Below are 15,799 nucleotides of genomic sequence, written 5' to 3' on the forward strand. Positions count from 1 at the left end.
CGGGAGGCTGTGAGGGGAGAGGGCGCGGGAGGCTGTGAGGGGAGAGGGCGCGGGAGGCTGTGAGGGCTCTGGAGATTCAACACTGCCCAAGGAACGGGGCTGGGCCAGCCGGCCAACACCCCCACCCCTAGCTGAGCAGGGCTGGGCGCAGCTGAGGGTACTGCCCGCCACAAACAACCACCGCCCGCCCTGCGCACCGGCGCAGAGCGGAACGCAGCTCCCGGCCTTAACGCCGTCGCCCCCCCTCTCGGTGGCCGTCTCTGCGGCTGCGCCGGCCGCAGCGCGGCTGACCGTACCTCCAGTCCGCCAGGGGGCGCGGAGCTGCCGCGCCCGCCCTCTTCTCGCCGCGCTCCCCCTCCTGCCGGGTGCGCGCGGTGCCGCTGGTCGGGGGGGCTGGGCTCCGCCACAACAGCGCGGCCTACTCGGGCGGGCCGCGGCCGCTGCCGCCGCCGCCATGGGCAAGAAGCACAAGAAGCACAAGTCGGACAAGCACCCCTACGAGGGTGGGTGGGTGGGCGGGCAGAGGGCTGCCGCCAGCGCGGCCCCGAGGCGGGCGCGGGCTCTCGGCCCTCACTGCCGCCCGCCCCGCCGCGGGGGCAGCGCGGCCCGGCCGGGCCCACCCGCCGGGGCGTTTGAAAACTTAAGGGTGAAGCTGAGGCAGTGTGGGGAACGGGGCGGGGAGAGCGGCCTTCCCACCGCCGCGAAACCCGGGGCAGGGAGGCTGCGGATTGGCGTCGGGGCTCGGCTGGTGTTTGGGGGAGAAGCAGAAGCAGTTGTAGGGTCTGGAAAGAAAAGGAGATCTGGTTTAGTGACAGCGTTCGAAAGGACTCTGCGGCAGCGGAGAGCTTGTGCTGTGCTATTCAGGCTGAGTATGAGAGTATGATCCCTGCGGTACTCACGCGGCTTATTTCTCTGCTGTTCTAAGAATATGTAGAAAAGCCACTGAAGCTGGTGCTGAAAGTTGGAGGAAGTGAAGTTGCTGAACTCTCTACTGGAAACGCAGGACTTGATTCCAGCCTATACGAAGACAAATCTGAACATGAAAAACACAAGGACAGAAAAAGGAAAAAGAGAAAGAAAGGAGAAAAACAAGTTCCTGGAGAAGAAAAGGAGAAAAGAAAGAGAAGAGTTAAGGTATGTTTTCATGCTAGTGCATTTTAGCAGAAAAAGTGCTTCAGCTTTCTCTAGTCTTCACATCAAAAGGTGAGCAGGTATGACCAACTTATCTTCTTAAATTGGAATACATTCAAACTCAGTATATTAGTTTTGCCAATTCCTTTTCTCCAGGTATTTTTATTAGAAAAAGATGAGTGAAGTCATCTGAAATTTCTCATCTTTCAAAAAAATATTGGTGAGCATAAGAACACAGAAAATTAAAAAGGGGGGGGAAATTTTGTATCTAAAATCCATTTCTATAAAGTAGAATGAAGACTTTACAAGTTCTTAATTAAAAAGAAAAAGTATTTCCCTCTCAGGGTTCTTAATATGATAAGTAATTGTAATACATGTATTTGAAGCATTATGGGTACCTCTAATTTTATATTTCCTGACTATTTCTTACTAGGTTTTCTAAAACCTTCAAAAATCATCTTAGGGGCTTCGCTAGAGACAATTCTCTATGCAGGAAATAGTGCAGAGTCGTTCCTGTCATACTGTAAGTGACTGTCTGTCACATTTAAAAAAATAATTGTGATACATTGCATTGTATAGCTGAATTACTTTATTGGCCAGCAGATGGAGACAGTACATAAAGAATACAAGGTTTTTGAAGACAAACTTTTTTTTTTTAAACTATGTGAGGTTGTTTTGAAAAATCCAGAGAGCATTCTGTACAGCAATAATGCTGGTTTTACAGGTTTTCTAAGTTTCTATAAAAATCTTTTTAGGAGGATAAAAAGAAACGAGATCGGGACCATGCAGACAGTGAGGGAGAGCCGGAAATGAAATGTCAAACCCCTGTCAGATTGGAATTGCCACCAGAGAAACCACTGACAAGTACTTTATCAAAACAGGAAGGTAGGGGGGGGGGAAATTCTTTTGCTAATTGCAGTTTTCTTTAATTGACTCACATTTTATTGTTCTTTGTTTCTATAGCAAGTGACGACATTTTTTGCTGTCTCAGTGTTTTTCTCCATCTCATACAAAAATTTGAAATTATGTTACTGTATATCTCTTCTGCAGAATGGTATCAGGTCAGGTACCTATGGTCGGAGTGAGCAGAATGTCAAGTAAGGCCAAGAGAAAAGTAGATTCCCTATATATGTTGTGGGTTTTGCCACTGTATTCATTTATGATGAATTCTCAAGTTGCATCAGTTTAGTTGATTTTTAGTATCTTGGCAGTTTAGTGCCTCTTGCAGTCAGTTCTGTCTCACCCTTTCTCCCCCCACTTCTTTTTTCATCTAGAGGTGGAGCAGACACCGCTTCAGGAAGCTCTGAATCAACTCATGAGACAGCTGCAAAGGTAAAGGTCTATGCTACAGGCTTTCAGAGCTATGAAATGAAAATAACATACATTAAGGGAAGAGGCATATAAAAAGCTGAGTGAATTTACTGCTAAATATATTGCTAACAGGACTATTTTAGGCATTTAAATACGTGTTTAAGAACGCATACTTATAACTTCTCCTTAGCATAGGTTTCTTGTAAACACCTCCTGTTTCAAGTTTGAAGTACTTTTAAAAATTTCCAAAAATAGGACAATTTTCTGATAATGTGATGCTTTTTTTGTAAGAACCTTTTTTCAAGGAGGCACAAGAGTTTGGAATGAACTTGCCCAAACTTCTTTTACCTTGAGTTCTATTTTTAGCATTATTTACTATAAAAAGGAAGTACACACTTGAAAACTTAAACCATGTTCTCTTACTGTCTTACTAACCAGATGTCTTGATTGAAACAGTCAGGTTTGCAGAATTTGCACTTCTTTCAAGTAGTCTGTAGTTTAAGATATTTTTTCTTGACCTTAAGAAGTAAGAATATCTGTATGTCTTGTATGAGAGTGGTTGAAAGATCTTTCCCTTGTCTCACCAGATTAAGCTTGAAACTTTTTTCACAAGTTTTCTCCTAACCTTAAATTTTCAAGACCTTGGTGTCAGTTTCAAGAAGCTAACAACCAGCTTCAAAATTGTGTGTGTTTGTTCTGGCTACCTTTCCATGCATACAGAAAGCAGCTGCCACTTTTGGTTTTGAATTCTGTCTCTCAGTTGGAAGCTATTGTGCAAGGCTTCCACAGGTGTTGCAGAATATCTGCACTGTGTGCATCTGCAGTTTGTATAGCAAAACGCTTTTCACTGTTCTGTAGCAACTTGGACTAGAAATCCTTAAGTCATAAGTAAGTCTCAGGAAAAAGACCTGAAATGCCAGGGGTTTCACCGGTGTGTGTAGTATCAGTGCTGGCATAGGAGGCCAGCCACGTGCTACAGGGTGTAGTGAAAGGCGTAAAAACAGTGGCTCTGGTGGAGAGATTCTTGCCAGTTTATCAACTAAAATACCAACTGGCTGTATTTGATTGTAATGTTATTAGAAACACCCAGGAACATCAGCGTATGTCAGAGATCACTGGAAGTCTTAGGAAATTTTAATGTAAAAAACTATTAACATTACATAGCCTGAAAATTAACATAATCATAAATACATTCTATCACAACTTTTAGCAACAGGCTTTCCCCTCTGTTAATTTCAGAGTAAGCAATGAATGATATGTATACGTTCTTATGACATTTGTTCCCATTATTTTTCAATGGCTTAATTAAAAATGGTGGGGGGGGTTTAATCTTCTTGGGAAGACAGGTAGATATCAAAATGTAGAACTAACTTCTAAAATATGTCTGGTATATGAGGTTGCATATGGGATCTTTTCAAACTCCAAAGTGAAAGATTATGCTGACACAAGCCATTTCTAGCTTTATGTTTTTGATTCCTTTTCAGCTTAGTCCTTTTCTTTCTATTTAATACCAAGTTCAGTGTGTTCTTTGTTGTAATTTGAAACATAAACTGTCTTTTAATTTCTTAACAGAAAGGATCCAAGTTCTTTCTTTTCTTTTCCCGTGACTGACTTTATTGCCCCTGGCTATTCCATGATCATTAAAAACCCAATGGATTTTAGTACCATGAAAGAGAAAATCAAGAACAATGGGTACCAGTCCATAGAAGAATTAAAGGTAATTCTGTAAATTTTATTTTGACTATACAGAGATGTATTATGCTAAATTGACTTGAACTCTAGTATTTTATGAGAATATAAAGATGCCAAAAGAACCAGTACTTCTGCCCAAAGAAATGTTTCTTGTTGAATTTTTGTGAGCAAATAGGTTCTGGAATTGAAAAAGAAAACACTTCTGGTTTGTAAATGTGCATCTCAAAAGACACGGGTGGTTTCAGGTGTTAGCAGGATTAAGTAGAACCTGTCAGTTTGTCCTACAGTGTGTCATTTTAGATCTTAAGAATGAAAATGTTAGCATTTCTCTCAGACTGCTCTCTTTTTTTGAATGTATTGCCTCTCAAAAAATCAGGAGTCTAAATTCATTGACTTTGCCTGCTTGTTACTACTTTGTCATTTGCCTCCTGTCACCTAAGTTCTAGCCAGGCTTATCTAGATGTGTAGATCCACAACTAGTGAAGGCAAGAGGAGCTCAGTCCTGTTGGCAGCAACCGCTTAACCCCATGCTGTAGTGTGTCTAGTGGATTCGAGGGCTTGTTTTGAAGGCCCCTAAAGCTTTTAAAATATCAGAGGGCTTGTTTTGTTTTCTTCAGCAGAAATATTCTCTAGTTCTTTACTGGGCTAGATGAGGACCTGAGAAGTGTAATCTGTGTGTAGTTAACAGCTGAATTTAGGCAGATGTTAGTTAATAGTATTGGTTGTATTTTCTTGTACATTCTTCTTCAGGGCTCCTAAACTTAAGAAGACTATTCGCTGTTGTTTCAGCTGTTGCTGGTTAGTTTTCCATTTTAACTTTTTGTCCTTATAACTGAGAATGTAATAAAACATATCTACCTGTAGAGGCTCTGCAATGAGTATAGAAGTAAAGTTTCTAGCGCAGTCATTCAAGAAATTAATTCAAACAAGCATACATTTCTTCATTGTAACTGAAACTTTGGCATATTCCTTACAATGATTTAACTCTGAATTGCAGCTTTTCTGTTTTTAAAGTAAGCTTTCTTGTCTTTTTTACATTGCTTCCTTTTTCCTTTAATGACTGCTAATTGGTCAGGGCAGTGTGTAATTTTAGCTAAGAGGACTTCCTTTAAAACTTTGGAAACTACAAACAATACTCAACACTTCAGAATACATTCAGGATGTTTAGTGGGGTGCTAGTTTTGAAACTTTAATCTCATTTACATTCTTTTTTTTGTTTAAATTTTTAATGGAACAAATGTCTTAAATTCATTAATTTAAAAATGTTCTTTGAAGGTCTTTTTCCCTAACACTCAAGACACTGCATTTGCAACAAGAGTTTCAATACAGTGTACTGTAAAATTTTAACTTTCATTCCAAAATTATTAATGTCTGTACAGGATAACTTCAAACTCATGTGTACTAATGCAATGATTTACAACAAACCAGACACCATTTACTACAAAGCTGCAAAAAAACTGCTGCACTCAGGGATGAAGATACTTAGCCAGGTAATAGAAAATATAAACCAAATTGTTAAAAATTATGCTTCTTCCTTTTTGATCCCTCTTTCATTCCACTTTTCATACAGAGATCTCATAAAAATTAATAAAAGCTAGCTTAATATTTGTCAGATGCTTGCATATTAGAATTTAAATAGTACATTGTTTTAAGGCTCATGCTTTACTACTGCTACCAGATGAGTTATTGAAGAAATATTTGCATTTAATACTTCATTTTCTAAACTGCCCTTATACTTGCTAGTATAAGAAAGAAAGAACTGAAATAAAATTTATCCTCTATGGGTAGGTTACAAAAAGATTCACTGAAGTAGCAAATAGAAGGATTCCGATATTTATTTTTTTTAGGAGAGAATTCAGAGCCTGAAACAAAGTATAGAATTCATGGCTGACCTGCAGAAGACAAGGAAGCAGAAGGACAAGACAGAGCTGCAGCAAAGTGGAGAAGATGAAAACGGTCCTGGGAAAGACAAAGGAGAACCTGTGGATGGTGACACTAAAGCGTTCAAAACATCCAGCAAAGAAAACAAAAAGTGAAGTATTATCTCAGTAACAGTTACAGGATAGGCCCTTTAAATGCTACTGAAACAAGATGACTTCCAGGGACCAGTGGATGTGGGTTTCTCTCTTTCTGGTATTGCCTATACACTACAACTTCATCTCAAGGGAGCAACGTGTATATAAAGTGTCCTCGTAAACCAAAAATAAATAAGTTTAGAATCTTTTACGATACCATCATTTTTTTCTGTAGGTAACCCTGTACTACTCTTCAACTCCATTACTTCAGTGATTTTCTATTTCAGTGTCTGTTTCACATAAGTGGTATTTTGGAGAAGGCTTGCAAGCATGACCTTTTAAACTTTTTGGTACAAATAACTATATAGTAAGCTTCAAGTACCTTTTTTTTTTTTTTTTTTTTGCATAGTAGTTGTATTTGAAACATGTAAATGCATAGCTACAGAACATATACTTCCAGAAATTATCTTTTAATATCTAGAAATAATCCTTTCAATGTCTGAAATACTAGTGACTATTTTCACAGATTTGAAAATACAGAGTATCTAATATTTGAAAATTTGTATTTGAAAATTCAGAGTATCTAATATTTTACCAAAAATATCCTTGTTAGTTTTGTGGGAGCAATGGCATAAAATCTGGCAACATGCTAAACTAGGACATCAGTGTGGCTGAAGTAAGTGAAACATAGAGACCTTTACAGCTAAAAAGCATTTGCTGATGTAAATCTTTGTCACGTTTTTTCCCCAGCTATATTAAATACAGGCATCTTATATTGATATTTTTTTTTTGTTAGTTGTTTTGTCTACAAAAACAGATTGCAAAAGTTGGCAAAAACAATTTCTTTTGTGATGTTTAGCCAATTGGTGTCCGTTAAATGTCTGTTAAAGCTGGTAACTAAGTTGTGTGGGTTTTATTCACAGGAAGGACAAAGATCTACTTGAAGACAAATTACGAAACAGTAGCTTGGAAAGGGAACAAGAGCAGATCGATCGTATTGTTAGAGAATCTGGAGGAAAGTTAACAAGACGACTTGCGAACAGCCAGGTAAATCTTTGTGTATTTGGTAACTCCTTTCACTTTTTCATAAACCTGGCTTACTTAGCATCTTATGTCAATTGAAACTCAAGGTATGCTTTTACTACAGTTTACACCATTTTACACATGACTGATCATCTGTGGAACATCATAAGGTTAAACAAAAAGGCACATCAGTTGAACGCATGCTGAATTTCATCAGCAGAGAGTTCAGCTTAAATTTTCAGAAATTCTAGATTAAGTAGTAGAAAAGAATGAATAGTAGGAACCTCAAGAAAATATCTCAAATCTGACCTGCAAAAAACCCCATAGTTCTGAAACAGCCACATATCTGATCAAAGGTTACAGGGGAAGGAACCCAGTTTGGTAATACTGGGCCCATTTAGTTTTCTACATGAATTACATTTTATCCCTTAGCCTCTGTAGAAACTTTAATATTTATCATAATTGCTTAATTCCTTGTGCCTATACCAATAACAAAGTTATCTAGTGAAAATAAAAAAGTTAGAGCAGCACTTATTTCTGAATCTGATCTTTCCAAATCCCTTTCTGATTTCTATGGATAGGACAGTTTCATTAGATGTTTTATTAGTTTAAGGACCATGAATTCCAATTAATATGTAAACTAAACCAATCTGATCTTATTTCAGTGTGAATTTGAAAGAAGAAAACCAGATGGTACGACAACTCTGGGCCTTCTTAATCCAGTTGACCTTACTGCAGGAGGTAAGTTGGCACAATTCAGGTAGGAAGCTGCTTTCACCTACCTGGTCTGCTGCTTTCTTGCTGGGGCAGATAGCAGATGCTGGCCAAGAACCAAATGCTTCTTTACAGTCTGATAAAGATCTGGATTTAAAAAGCTGCAGCTGAGGGAGCACGTAGATGGGGACCAGTTGTGGCTGTTGTTAGGAGCAGCTGGAGGGAGCCCTCAGTGGCTGTTGCTTCTTTTTATGTCAGCTGTTTGTGGGGGCTGCAAGAGACAGCTTTTGCCATTGGAAAGAGGCTACCTGCCCTATGCTTGGGCACATTGAATTCCTGGAGTGGCCTTAAGTCTGGTCCATGTACAGAGTGCAGTGTCTGCTGACTCAGAAGGTCACAGATGTTTCAGAATTGGCCACTGGGAACTGTCTGGCTCCCAAGTCATTTTGTCATGTCGGTGCCATTGATGTAGTGCCACTAGCTGAAAGAGTGCAGGCGCTTGGCTGTTAAACTGCCAGCTCATGACGGAGCTGAGCCGACTAGGCCAAGAATAGACAGAAACCAAGCTGAAAACTTGACTTCTCCCTTCGCACTGTCTGTGCAGTAGGAGATGTCAGCAAGAACAAACAAAAGTGTGGTGTTTTGCGGTAAGAATCAGATCCTCTTTAATGATGCAGCCTCTGATAGGGGAGGACAGGAGGGAGGAAGACTGATAGTGAGAATTTGAACATTTAGGTTAAATCTTCTGTACTTAACTAGTATTACCACTTGGTCTGGATTCATGTTTAAGACTACACACAGTCTTTAATATGAAGCATTTGGAGAGGAAAACACACTTTAGGAGTTACATATCCTGTTTATTCTGAAGTTTCTGGCTATGAGTATTAAATGAGTATGGACATCTTCCCATGTTACACTTAACTATGCCTTCATTATTTCTGTATTTTGATATATCTTATTGTAGAACCAGGTTACTGCCCTGTAAAGCTGGGTATGACAGCAGGAAGACTTCAGTCAGGAGTTAATACATTACAAGGGTTCAAAGAAGATAAAAGAAACAAGGTTACTCCAGGTAAGTGCTGATTTTTTTAAAAAATACAAATCCTCCTTATATAAACAAAATATGTTGATTTTATTACTAGCACATGGATAGTTTGGAACTAAGTTTTTCTACTGATGAAGCACATTATTGCATGTATCTATCACACAGCTAAACAGCACGTCACAAAGTCTAGCTTAATTTACACATACAAAATGGGATGCATATTTAATAAAATGTTCATCTGTATTGAGAAGGGGAACTATACCAGATAGAAAAAGGTTTTTGCTAGCTTTGAAAGAGCGTAGTGAGGGGGCTGAGAACCCGTTGCCGTCTCCAGACTGAATTTTCCTATTGTGTTAAGGCATACAGTGTTGTTAATAAAACACTGGTAAATAAAAATGTATTTGATGTAGATGTCACTAAAAGGTGTTACAGTGTGAACAGATGGCATTCTATGGAAGTTTGTTTTCACCATAAAAATATGTTCCTAAAGGTTTCTTTTTGGGGATTGTTTTACAACCCCCTCTCGTTTTTATCTGGTACATGCGTGTCAGAGGTAGTAATTAGTACTGTTGTTATTCACCAGTGACATACCTGAACTACGGACCCTATAGTTCCTATGCTCCAACATACGATTCTACATTTGCCAACATAAGCAAAGAAGATTCTGACTTAATCTATTCAACATACGGTGAAGATTCTAATCAAGGATCTTTCAGGTAATCAAACTACTAGGGTGCGTATTGCAGCTTTCACGTACAGAGCCAGTTCTGTGCAGCTCTGCAGTATGGGCTATGTCTGTGCTGTTGAATGGTGTCACTACTGTCATTTGTTTGTTTGTTTGTTTTAAGAAACAAATACTTTAATAAGAGAATCTGCCTGTAAAGTGAGATTAGCCAAGACTGAAGGATTTTGATGCTACTGATACATAGGAACACACAGTCTAAAATTTCAGTATATTTATGACTAACTCTGAAGGACTCATGTTCAAAGCCAGAGAAATGTTGAGTGGGACAAATGTTTATACAAACTGTATTTTTTAATGTTAATGAACTTAATTACTGCCTTGAGTGAGACACGTCTTTGTTAATGTCATATACTGACCAAACCACTATGGTCATAGGGGGAGAGCTGAGTCCAGAGACAGCGATTCCCAATTTCATTCTTAAATAGTGTGTATACTGCTTGATTTTTGTATTATTTACTACAGTAAAATAATGAATTCTCATTGTTTTTATTATTCTTGATTATAAAAACTTCAGAGTTAAAAGTCCTTTTGTTTTATGAGAATCTCAAAAACAGAATACACAGTGGTATAAATTCATATGAAATGTGGGAATACTTAAGTATTCACACACAGTGTGAATGTTAAGTGCCTGTGCAAGTTTGCTTTCAGTTTGATGCAGCTGCCTGAGGCAGTGTACTTCTAGTTTTTCAGTGTTTATTAGGAATCTGAATGGGTTCCTCAGCTACAAAAGTCATGGGTAACTACACTAAAGCAAGCCATGCAGATCAAATTCTGTGCTACTTAGTGCATTTCCTATGCTGTACATACTGGTTTGACTTTACGTAAATTTTTTCCATTGAATTCTTGGTATGAAAGTAGTTTAACTATCTTTTGATCTTTTAGTATTCATGATTTTTTGATGAAATCACAAGATTATCCTTTCTTAATGGCTGATAGTTTGCTTGATGTTCTAACTAAAGGAGGACATTCTAGAGCTCTCAGAGAACTAGAAACGGTAAGAGTGGATTTGTGTACTCTCTGGTCTTTGGTTTTAGCACACAAGCTAGAGAAAGATGATGCTGATCCTATTGCTGGGCTCCCTTTTAATTGGTAAAACTTGAAAGTGAAAACTGATCTTTGTCTCCAGTGGATGAATTTTCTGGAAAGGGATTATTCTGACTTGTTAGTGAAACATGAAAATTAACAAAATGTTGTAGTAGAGACAGAGTCACACATTCTTTCTCTGTCTACTCTCCCACTCCCATTAGCACTAGCTCCTGTTCCATTTAGTAGGAAAATATCAATAAGCAGTTGTTCAAAAGTGAGGTGATCATGGACGGGCATTCTTGTTCCATGCAAAGTTTATCATGTTCCTAGCAGCCACTGTTTAGTTCAGGAGATAAACAGCTACTCCTCAGATTCTTAGGAGATTTCAGTAGCTGTATATGCCAAACGTGACTGCAATCAAAGGAGCTGATTGGACAATCTTAATTGACGATCCAAAAATGAGTTGAGAATCTCCACAAGACAGTTCCTCTTAACTAAAAGTCTTGATTTGAGTTTCACATCAATGTAAACTATTGAAATAACCAGATCTTAGCCTTTACTAATGGGTCAAATACTAGCTAAATTAATCCTAGAAGTAGTTCATGGATCAAAGATCAGCCTTTAGCCCCAGTTCAGACCTTTGCTTAGCATTGCTAGTTTAGCTCTTTTCTAGTACTTGGTAGTGACACTGACTTACAGGGTTCAAGCACTGCTGTTGCAAGGATTAAGAGAAGTACAGTTACGTATAGAAACAGAATACATTTCAGCCTCTAATAATCATCTTCCTTTTCTTCCTGCACCCCAGTAAATAATCTCTAATGTGACCTCACTGGGCAAAAACATGTGGACTTTGTAAAGAGCAATAAAATGTGTGCTGTAAAAAAGTATTTTAGTAAACATGAGTGTCTGAAGAAAGCCCTCTAAAAAATAGCTACTTCATAACTTGGTTTACAGAGCAAGCTCATTATGACATTGTATATTTGTATATTTATCTCACTTTAAAAATACTGCATTTTGTAAGGTTTTACTTCAAAGAAAAGATTAATTTTAATGTCTTTTAAAATCCTTTCTCTATTCAGCCATTGGAGGAAGCCGAAGGCCCACATGAAAGAAGTGATACAATAAAAGATGTAAAGGTAATTTTTTTTCTATATCGTGAAGTACTCTAACCAACCTAACCCCGCAGTTACAAAACTGCCTCCATCTGTAATGCCTGTGCAGCTACACTGAGACTCTGACAAGCTGTAAATACACCCTGTGTGACTCGTGACAAGGGCATGCTATTTTGTAGGCAGTTGGAGAGGAAGAATCTCCAAAAAGTTAAGTCTTAAACAAGACTGTATGTCAAGAGAACAGGAAGAAAATGCTTATATATTTTTGTCAGAGATCATTTAACCATGTGTTGGATCTTCTGGTTGGCAGCTTGTTTTATTCCTGTCTTAATCTGACTTGGTTTGACATGGACTTGCAATATAAGTGTAAAATATCACATGATACATTAGCTATCTTTTGAGCAGGTTTTCTCAGATACCTTGTGCCCCTATAGGCACACAGTGTATCTCTAAAATCATTCCACCCGAACTTTGTTCAATTAGAAAAGTATAAGTCAGTTCTAGGGAGAGGGCTGCTCTCCTGAAGCCGTTGTCTGCAGCCAGTTCCCAGGTTGGTGTTGAATTTTGGCCTTGGATCTGAGATAAACTCTGCTTTAGGGGAGCTCAAGGATTTTTTTTTTTTTTTTTAATTGGGATGCTGGTCTTAAGTTACTGTATCACTTGCGCATACCCCCAGTTTTTGGCAGATGCCATTTTCTACTTGAGTATGAAATCGAATAGTAAACCAAGTAACTGTAGAACAGTGTAAGTTTCACATGGTGTCTTTTCAGCTTTCCCTCTAAATGTTCACTTTTTCGTAGAGCAGACTTACTTTTAACTAACTTTGTGTTCTGATTTTCCTCAAACAATTTTGTTGTTTCAAGGCAGACCTAAATATTATCTGCTGGGTTTTTTTTAGATTATGGAAATTGATATTGCTGCCAGGTTGGACTCTGCTAATAACGACAGACTGACGGCACTAAAAGCAGTAACAAACTTTGGCATGCCTATGGAAGAGTTTGATTCTGAGGGTGAGTTTTCTTGGTGCTTGCACTTCTGATATGTCTGTAACTGTTTCAGTTCCCAGTCCCTTCACATAGTCAGCCTTACCATATTTTATAGCGTAATGTAAGTAAATACACTCTCTTACTAGTTAGGACTTTCTTTTCGTTAAACAGAGGCTGAAATCTTCCAGAGGAAACTTGATGAAACAACAAAGCTTCTGAGAGAACTCCAGGATGCTCAAAATGAACGACTAAGTACAAAACCACCCCCTAATATGATTTGTCTTCTGGGTCCATCTTACAGAGAGATGCACTTGGGTAAATACACTTTTTCTGATCATTCTTGCAGAATCGATCAAGTCCCAACTTATGTCAACTCCAAGACAGACAGAAGTTTAACAGTTACAGTGCAGAACATGTGCTCTGTTAGGCATGGAAGATTAACATAATTTTCATATGTAAAGCCAGACGAAAGTTTTGAACAGTAATTACATTTAGTAATTCCTCTTTATTAATAACTTCCCTAGAACAGATTGGGAGCTGCCTCTATGCCATGGGCAGATGATGGCCAAACGCCTCTTTAACTCCATGATTTTTACCGTGTCTTTGAACAGGGGTTCCTTAAATATTACCAAGTTCTTACCATAAGGCTAGCTTTATTCCAGGTTTGATCAGTTACCAGTCTACTTTATTATACCTCTTTAATTATTGGAGCAATGCTTCTTGTCTCAGAGGTCAGTTATACAGCCGGTATTAACAGCAACCTTTGAAGAGAGGACTGTGGGCAGAGGGTGTCTGTTTTGCAAGTAAAACTAACTTCTGCTGTACTTGATATTGCACACATGGGCTAAAATAACCACCTCGATGTGTGATAAAATAAATTCCCCAGTATTGGAGGAATATTACCAAGTTGGTATTATACCAAGTCTAAACCAGATCAGATATTACGTCTCTTAAAAAGTTTAAGTACTTACAGCTTCCTTCTTAAGGAAAACCCCCTTTGTAGCAACAAGAACAGTCTCCCTGGTTTATATACAAAACTACATGCTGAATCCTGAAAGCCAGATATTAGTGCCACCAGCTTTCGCCCCCCTGCTGCACTAGTATGACCCAGGCGGCGTTACCTTACACGTTAATTTTCAGGGTTTCTTGATGGCAGCAAGCCCTGGTCAGCAGCTGCTTCGTTCCTCCTGTTCTTCTTAACCATCTCGTTTACAGTTCCCAGTATGTCTTGCATGATTGTGCACACTACAACAAAACTCTTCTGTTGCAGAAACATTATTTAACATAGTTCAATTTGTATTTAGATGATGAAACTGTTTACAGGGTGAAGGGCTCATTTCAGCAATTTTATGTATATATAGAGCATATAAATACAGCCACGTGTCTTTTCTAGCGGAGCGAGTGACCAATAACCTGAAAGAACTTGCACAACAAGTGACTCCAGGGGATATTGTTAGTACCTATGGAATCCGGAAAGCAATGGGAATTTCAGTCCCTTTACCCGATACAGAAGACAGCTGGGTGGATTTGACAGAGGGTGAGTATACAAAAATGTATGGTAGCATCTGCTGAACTAAAGCAAAACCACATCTGCAAATCATTAAATTAGCGTGTGGTGTAGAACTTGCAGTAACACAGTTCCAACTTTCAGTTCTTCTCCCCTTTTTAAAATTCTTTTTCTAATGGAAAGTTGCTGTGTTTGGTCTCAGTCCAAAATTAATCTTTTGGATATATGGAACTTTGGTTCAACTACATAAAGTAGTTATTTCACCATTCATCTTAGAGCACTGCCAAATTCTAAAGCAATCCATGCAATTTTAGTTTTTCCATTTAGCATGAAGTTACAAGAGAAGTTAAAATTCCTTACTTGCTAAAACGAGGACGCCATGCTTCCTTCTCCTCCAAGCTTTTGGCTGTGAGCTCCTTTTGCTTAACAGGGCCAGGTGTAGTGCGTTGTCAGTTGACAGCATCAGTTCAACACAACACACCCAGCCAAAAGGAACTACTGGTTCTGCTGGATTAAGGAGTCAGGGTCAGTGGAAAATTTAAGAGCCAGAGCCAGATCTCCCCCTTGTGGCATATAACCGGTAAAAGCATACCTGGAGTTTGTGTTTGTCCCCAGTTTTTAAGGCAGGTAAGAATTTCCTTTCAAGAAACATAATTCACACAACAAATTTCCTCAATCTGTGGTTAATAAAAAGTTTCAGTTAAGATGTTATTTAATGAAAAGGGCTGCATTACTTCAGGAACTTACTTATCTTTTCAAGGAAACTGCTCCAGAAATTTCAGTGTCAAAATTATTGAGCAATTGCTTTTTCGTAGCACTGTACAAGAGAGGCTGTGTAACAACCAACTGAAACATCATGGTTTCTTGGGCTGTAACAGACCAACAGTTAACTCACGCCTGTCTGCACACGTAGCAAATGACTTTCAGAGTACTCCCTTGTGTATGCATTTCTTTCATTTCATTGACCTGATATCCGTTGTAAACTTTCAGACTTTCAAGAGCCTAAAAAGCCTGTCACCATCCCTGAGAATGAGTGTGGTCCAGTTACAAGCTGAAGCTTCGGTTATGTTTACGGCTGTTTGTTTGATTCTATTTAAGAACCAGATAAACTTCCTTCAGGTGCATTCACTGAGCACGTGTATATTGTGTGTTAAACTACTTTTGTTTATTAAATTTTGGAACTGATGACATTTGAAATTGAGTGGTTTCTATTAGAGTTACTTCTGTTACATAAATGCACTAAATTATTCTTTTTGCATTCCTTAATTTTTAAAGCACCACTTCAGCATTTGACTTTTCCTAGATTGTTAAGTATCTGGAAAAGTCAAAGTGTGCCTTTATATGCTGCAGACACTCAACCAAAAGTTTCTAAAGTAATGTATAGACTGTCTTTGAACCTGGTTGGGGCAAAAATCATTAGTATCTGAACAGGCAAGTTTCCCTTTTTAAAGTTACTGTGCAACTCTTACAATCATGAGGAAGAGAAACAAAC

General features: G+C 38.7%; 1 protein-coding gene across 1 annotated transcript; it reads left to right on the plus strand.

Annotated features, from left to right (window-relative positions):
* Positions 1-361: 361 nt before the first annotated feature.
* Positions 362-15,493, plus strand: BRD7 (bromodomain containing 7). The gene is made up of 17 exons (XM_074881513.1): positions 362-503; positions 926-1,134; positions 1,887-2,016; positions 2,406-2,463; positions 4,015-4,159; positions 5,514-5,624; positions 5,982-6,166; positions 7,073-7,196; positions 7,838-7,913; positions 8,851-8,958; positions 9,515-9,647; positions 10,559-10,670; positions 11,782-11,838; positions 12,713-12,824; positions 12,972-13,115; positions 14,194-14,337; positions 15,298-15,493. Exons 1-17 carry the CDS (start codon positions 455-457, stop codon positions 15,360-15,362), a joined length of 1,962 nt encoding a protein of 653 aa, XP_074737614.1. The 5' UTR covers positions 362-454; the 3' UTR covers positions 15,363-15,493.
* The last annotated feature ends 306 nt before the right edge of the window (positions 15,494-15,799 follow it).

Source organism: Strix uralensis, chromosome 12 (genome assembly GCF_047716275.1).
Source record: "Strix uralensis isolate ZFMK-TIS-50842 chromosome 12, bStrUra1, whole genome shotgun sequence".
NCBI lineage: Eukaryota > Metazoa > Chordata > Aves > Strigiformes > Strigidae > Strix > Strix uralensis.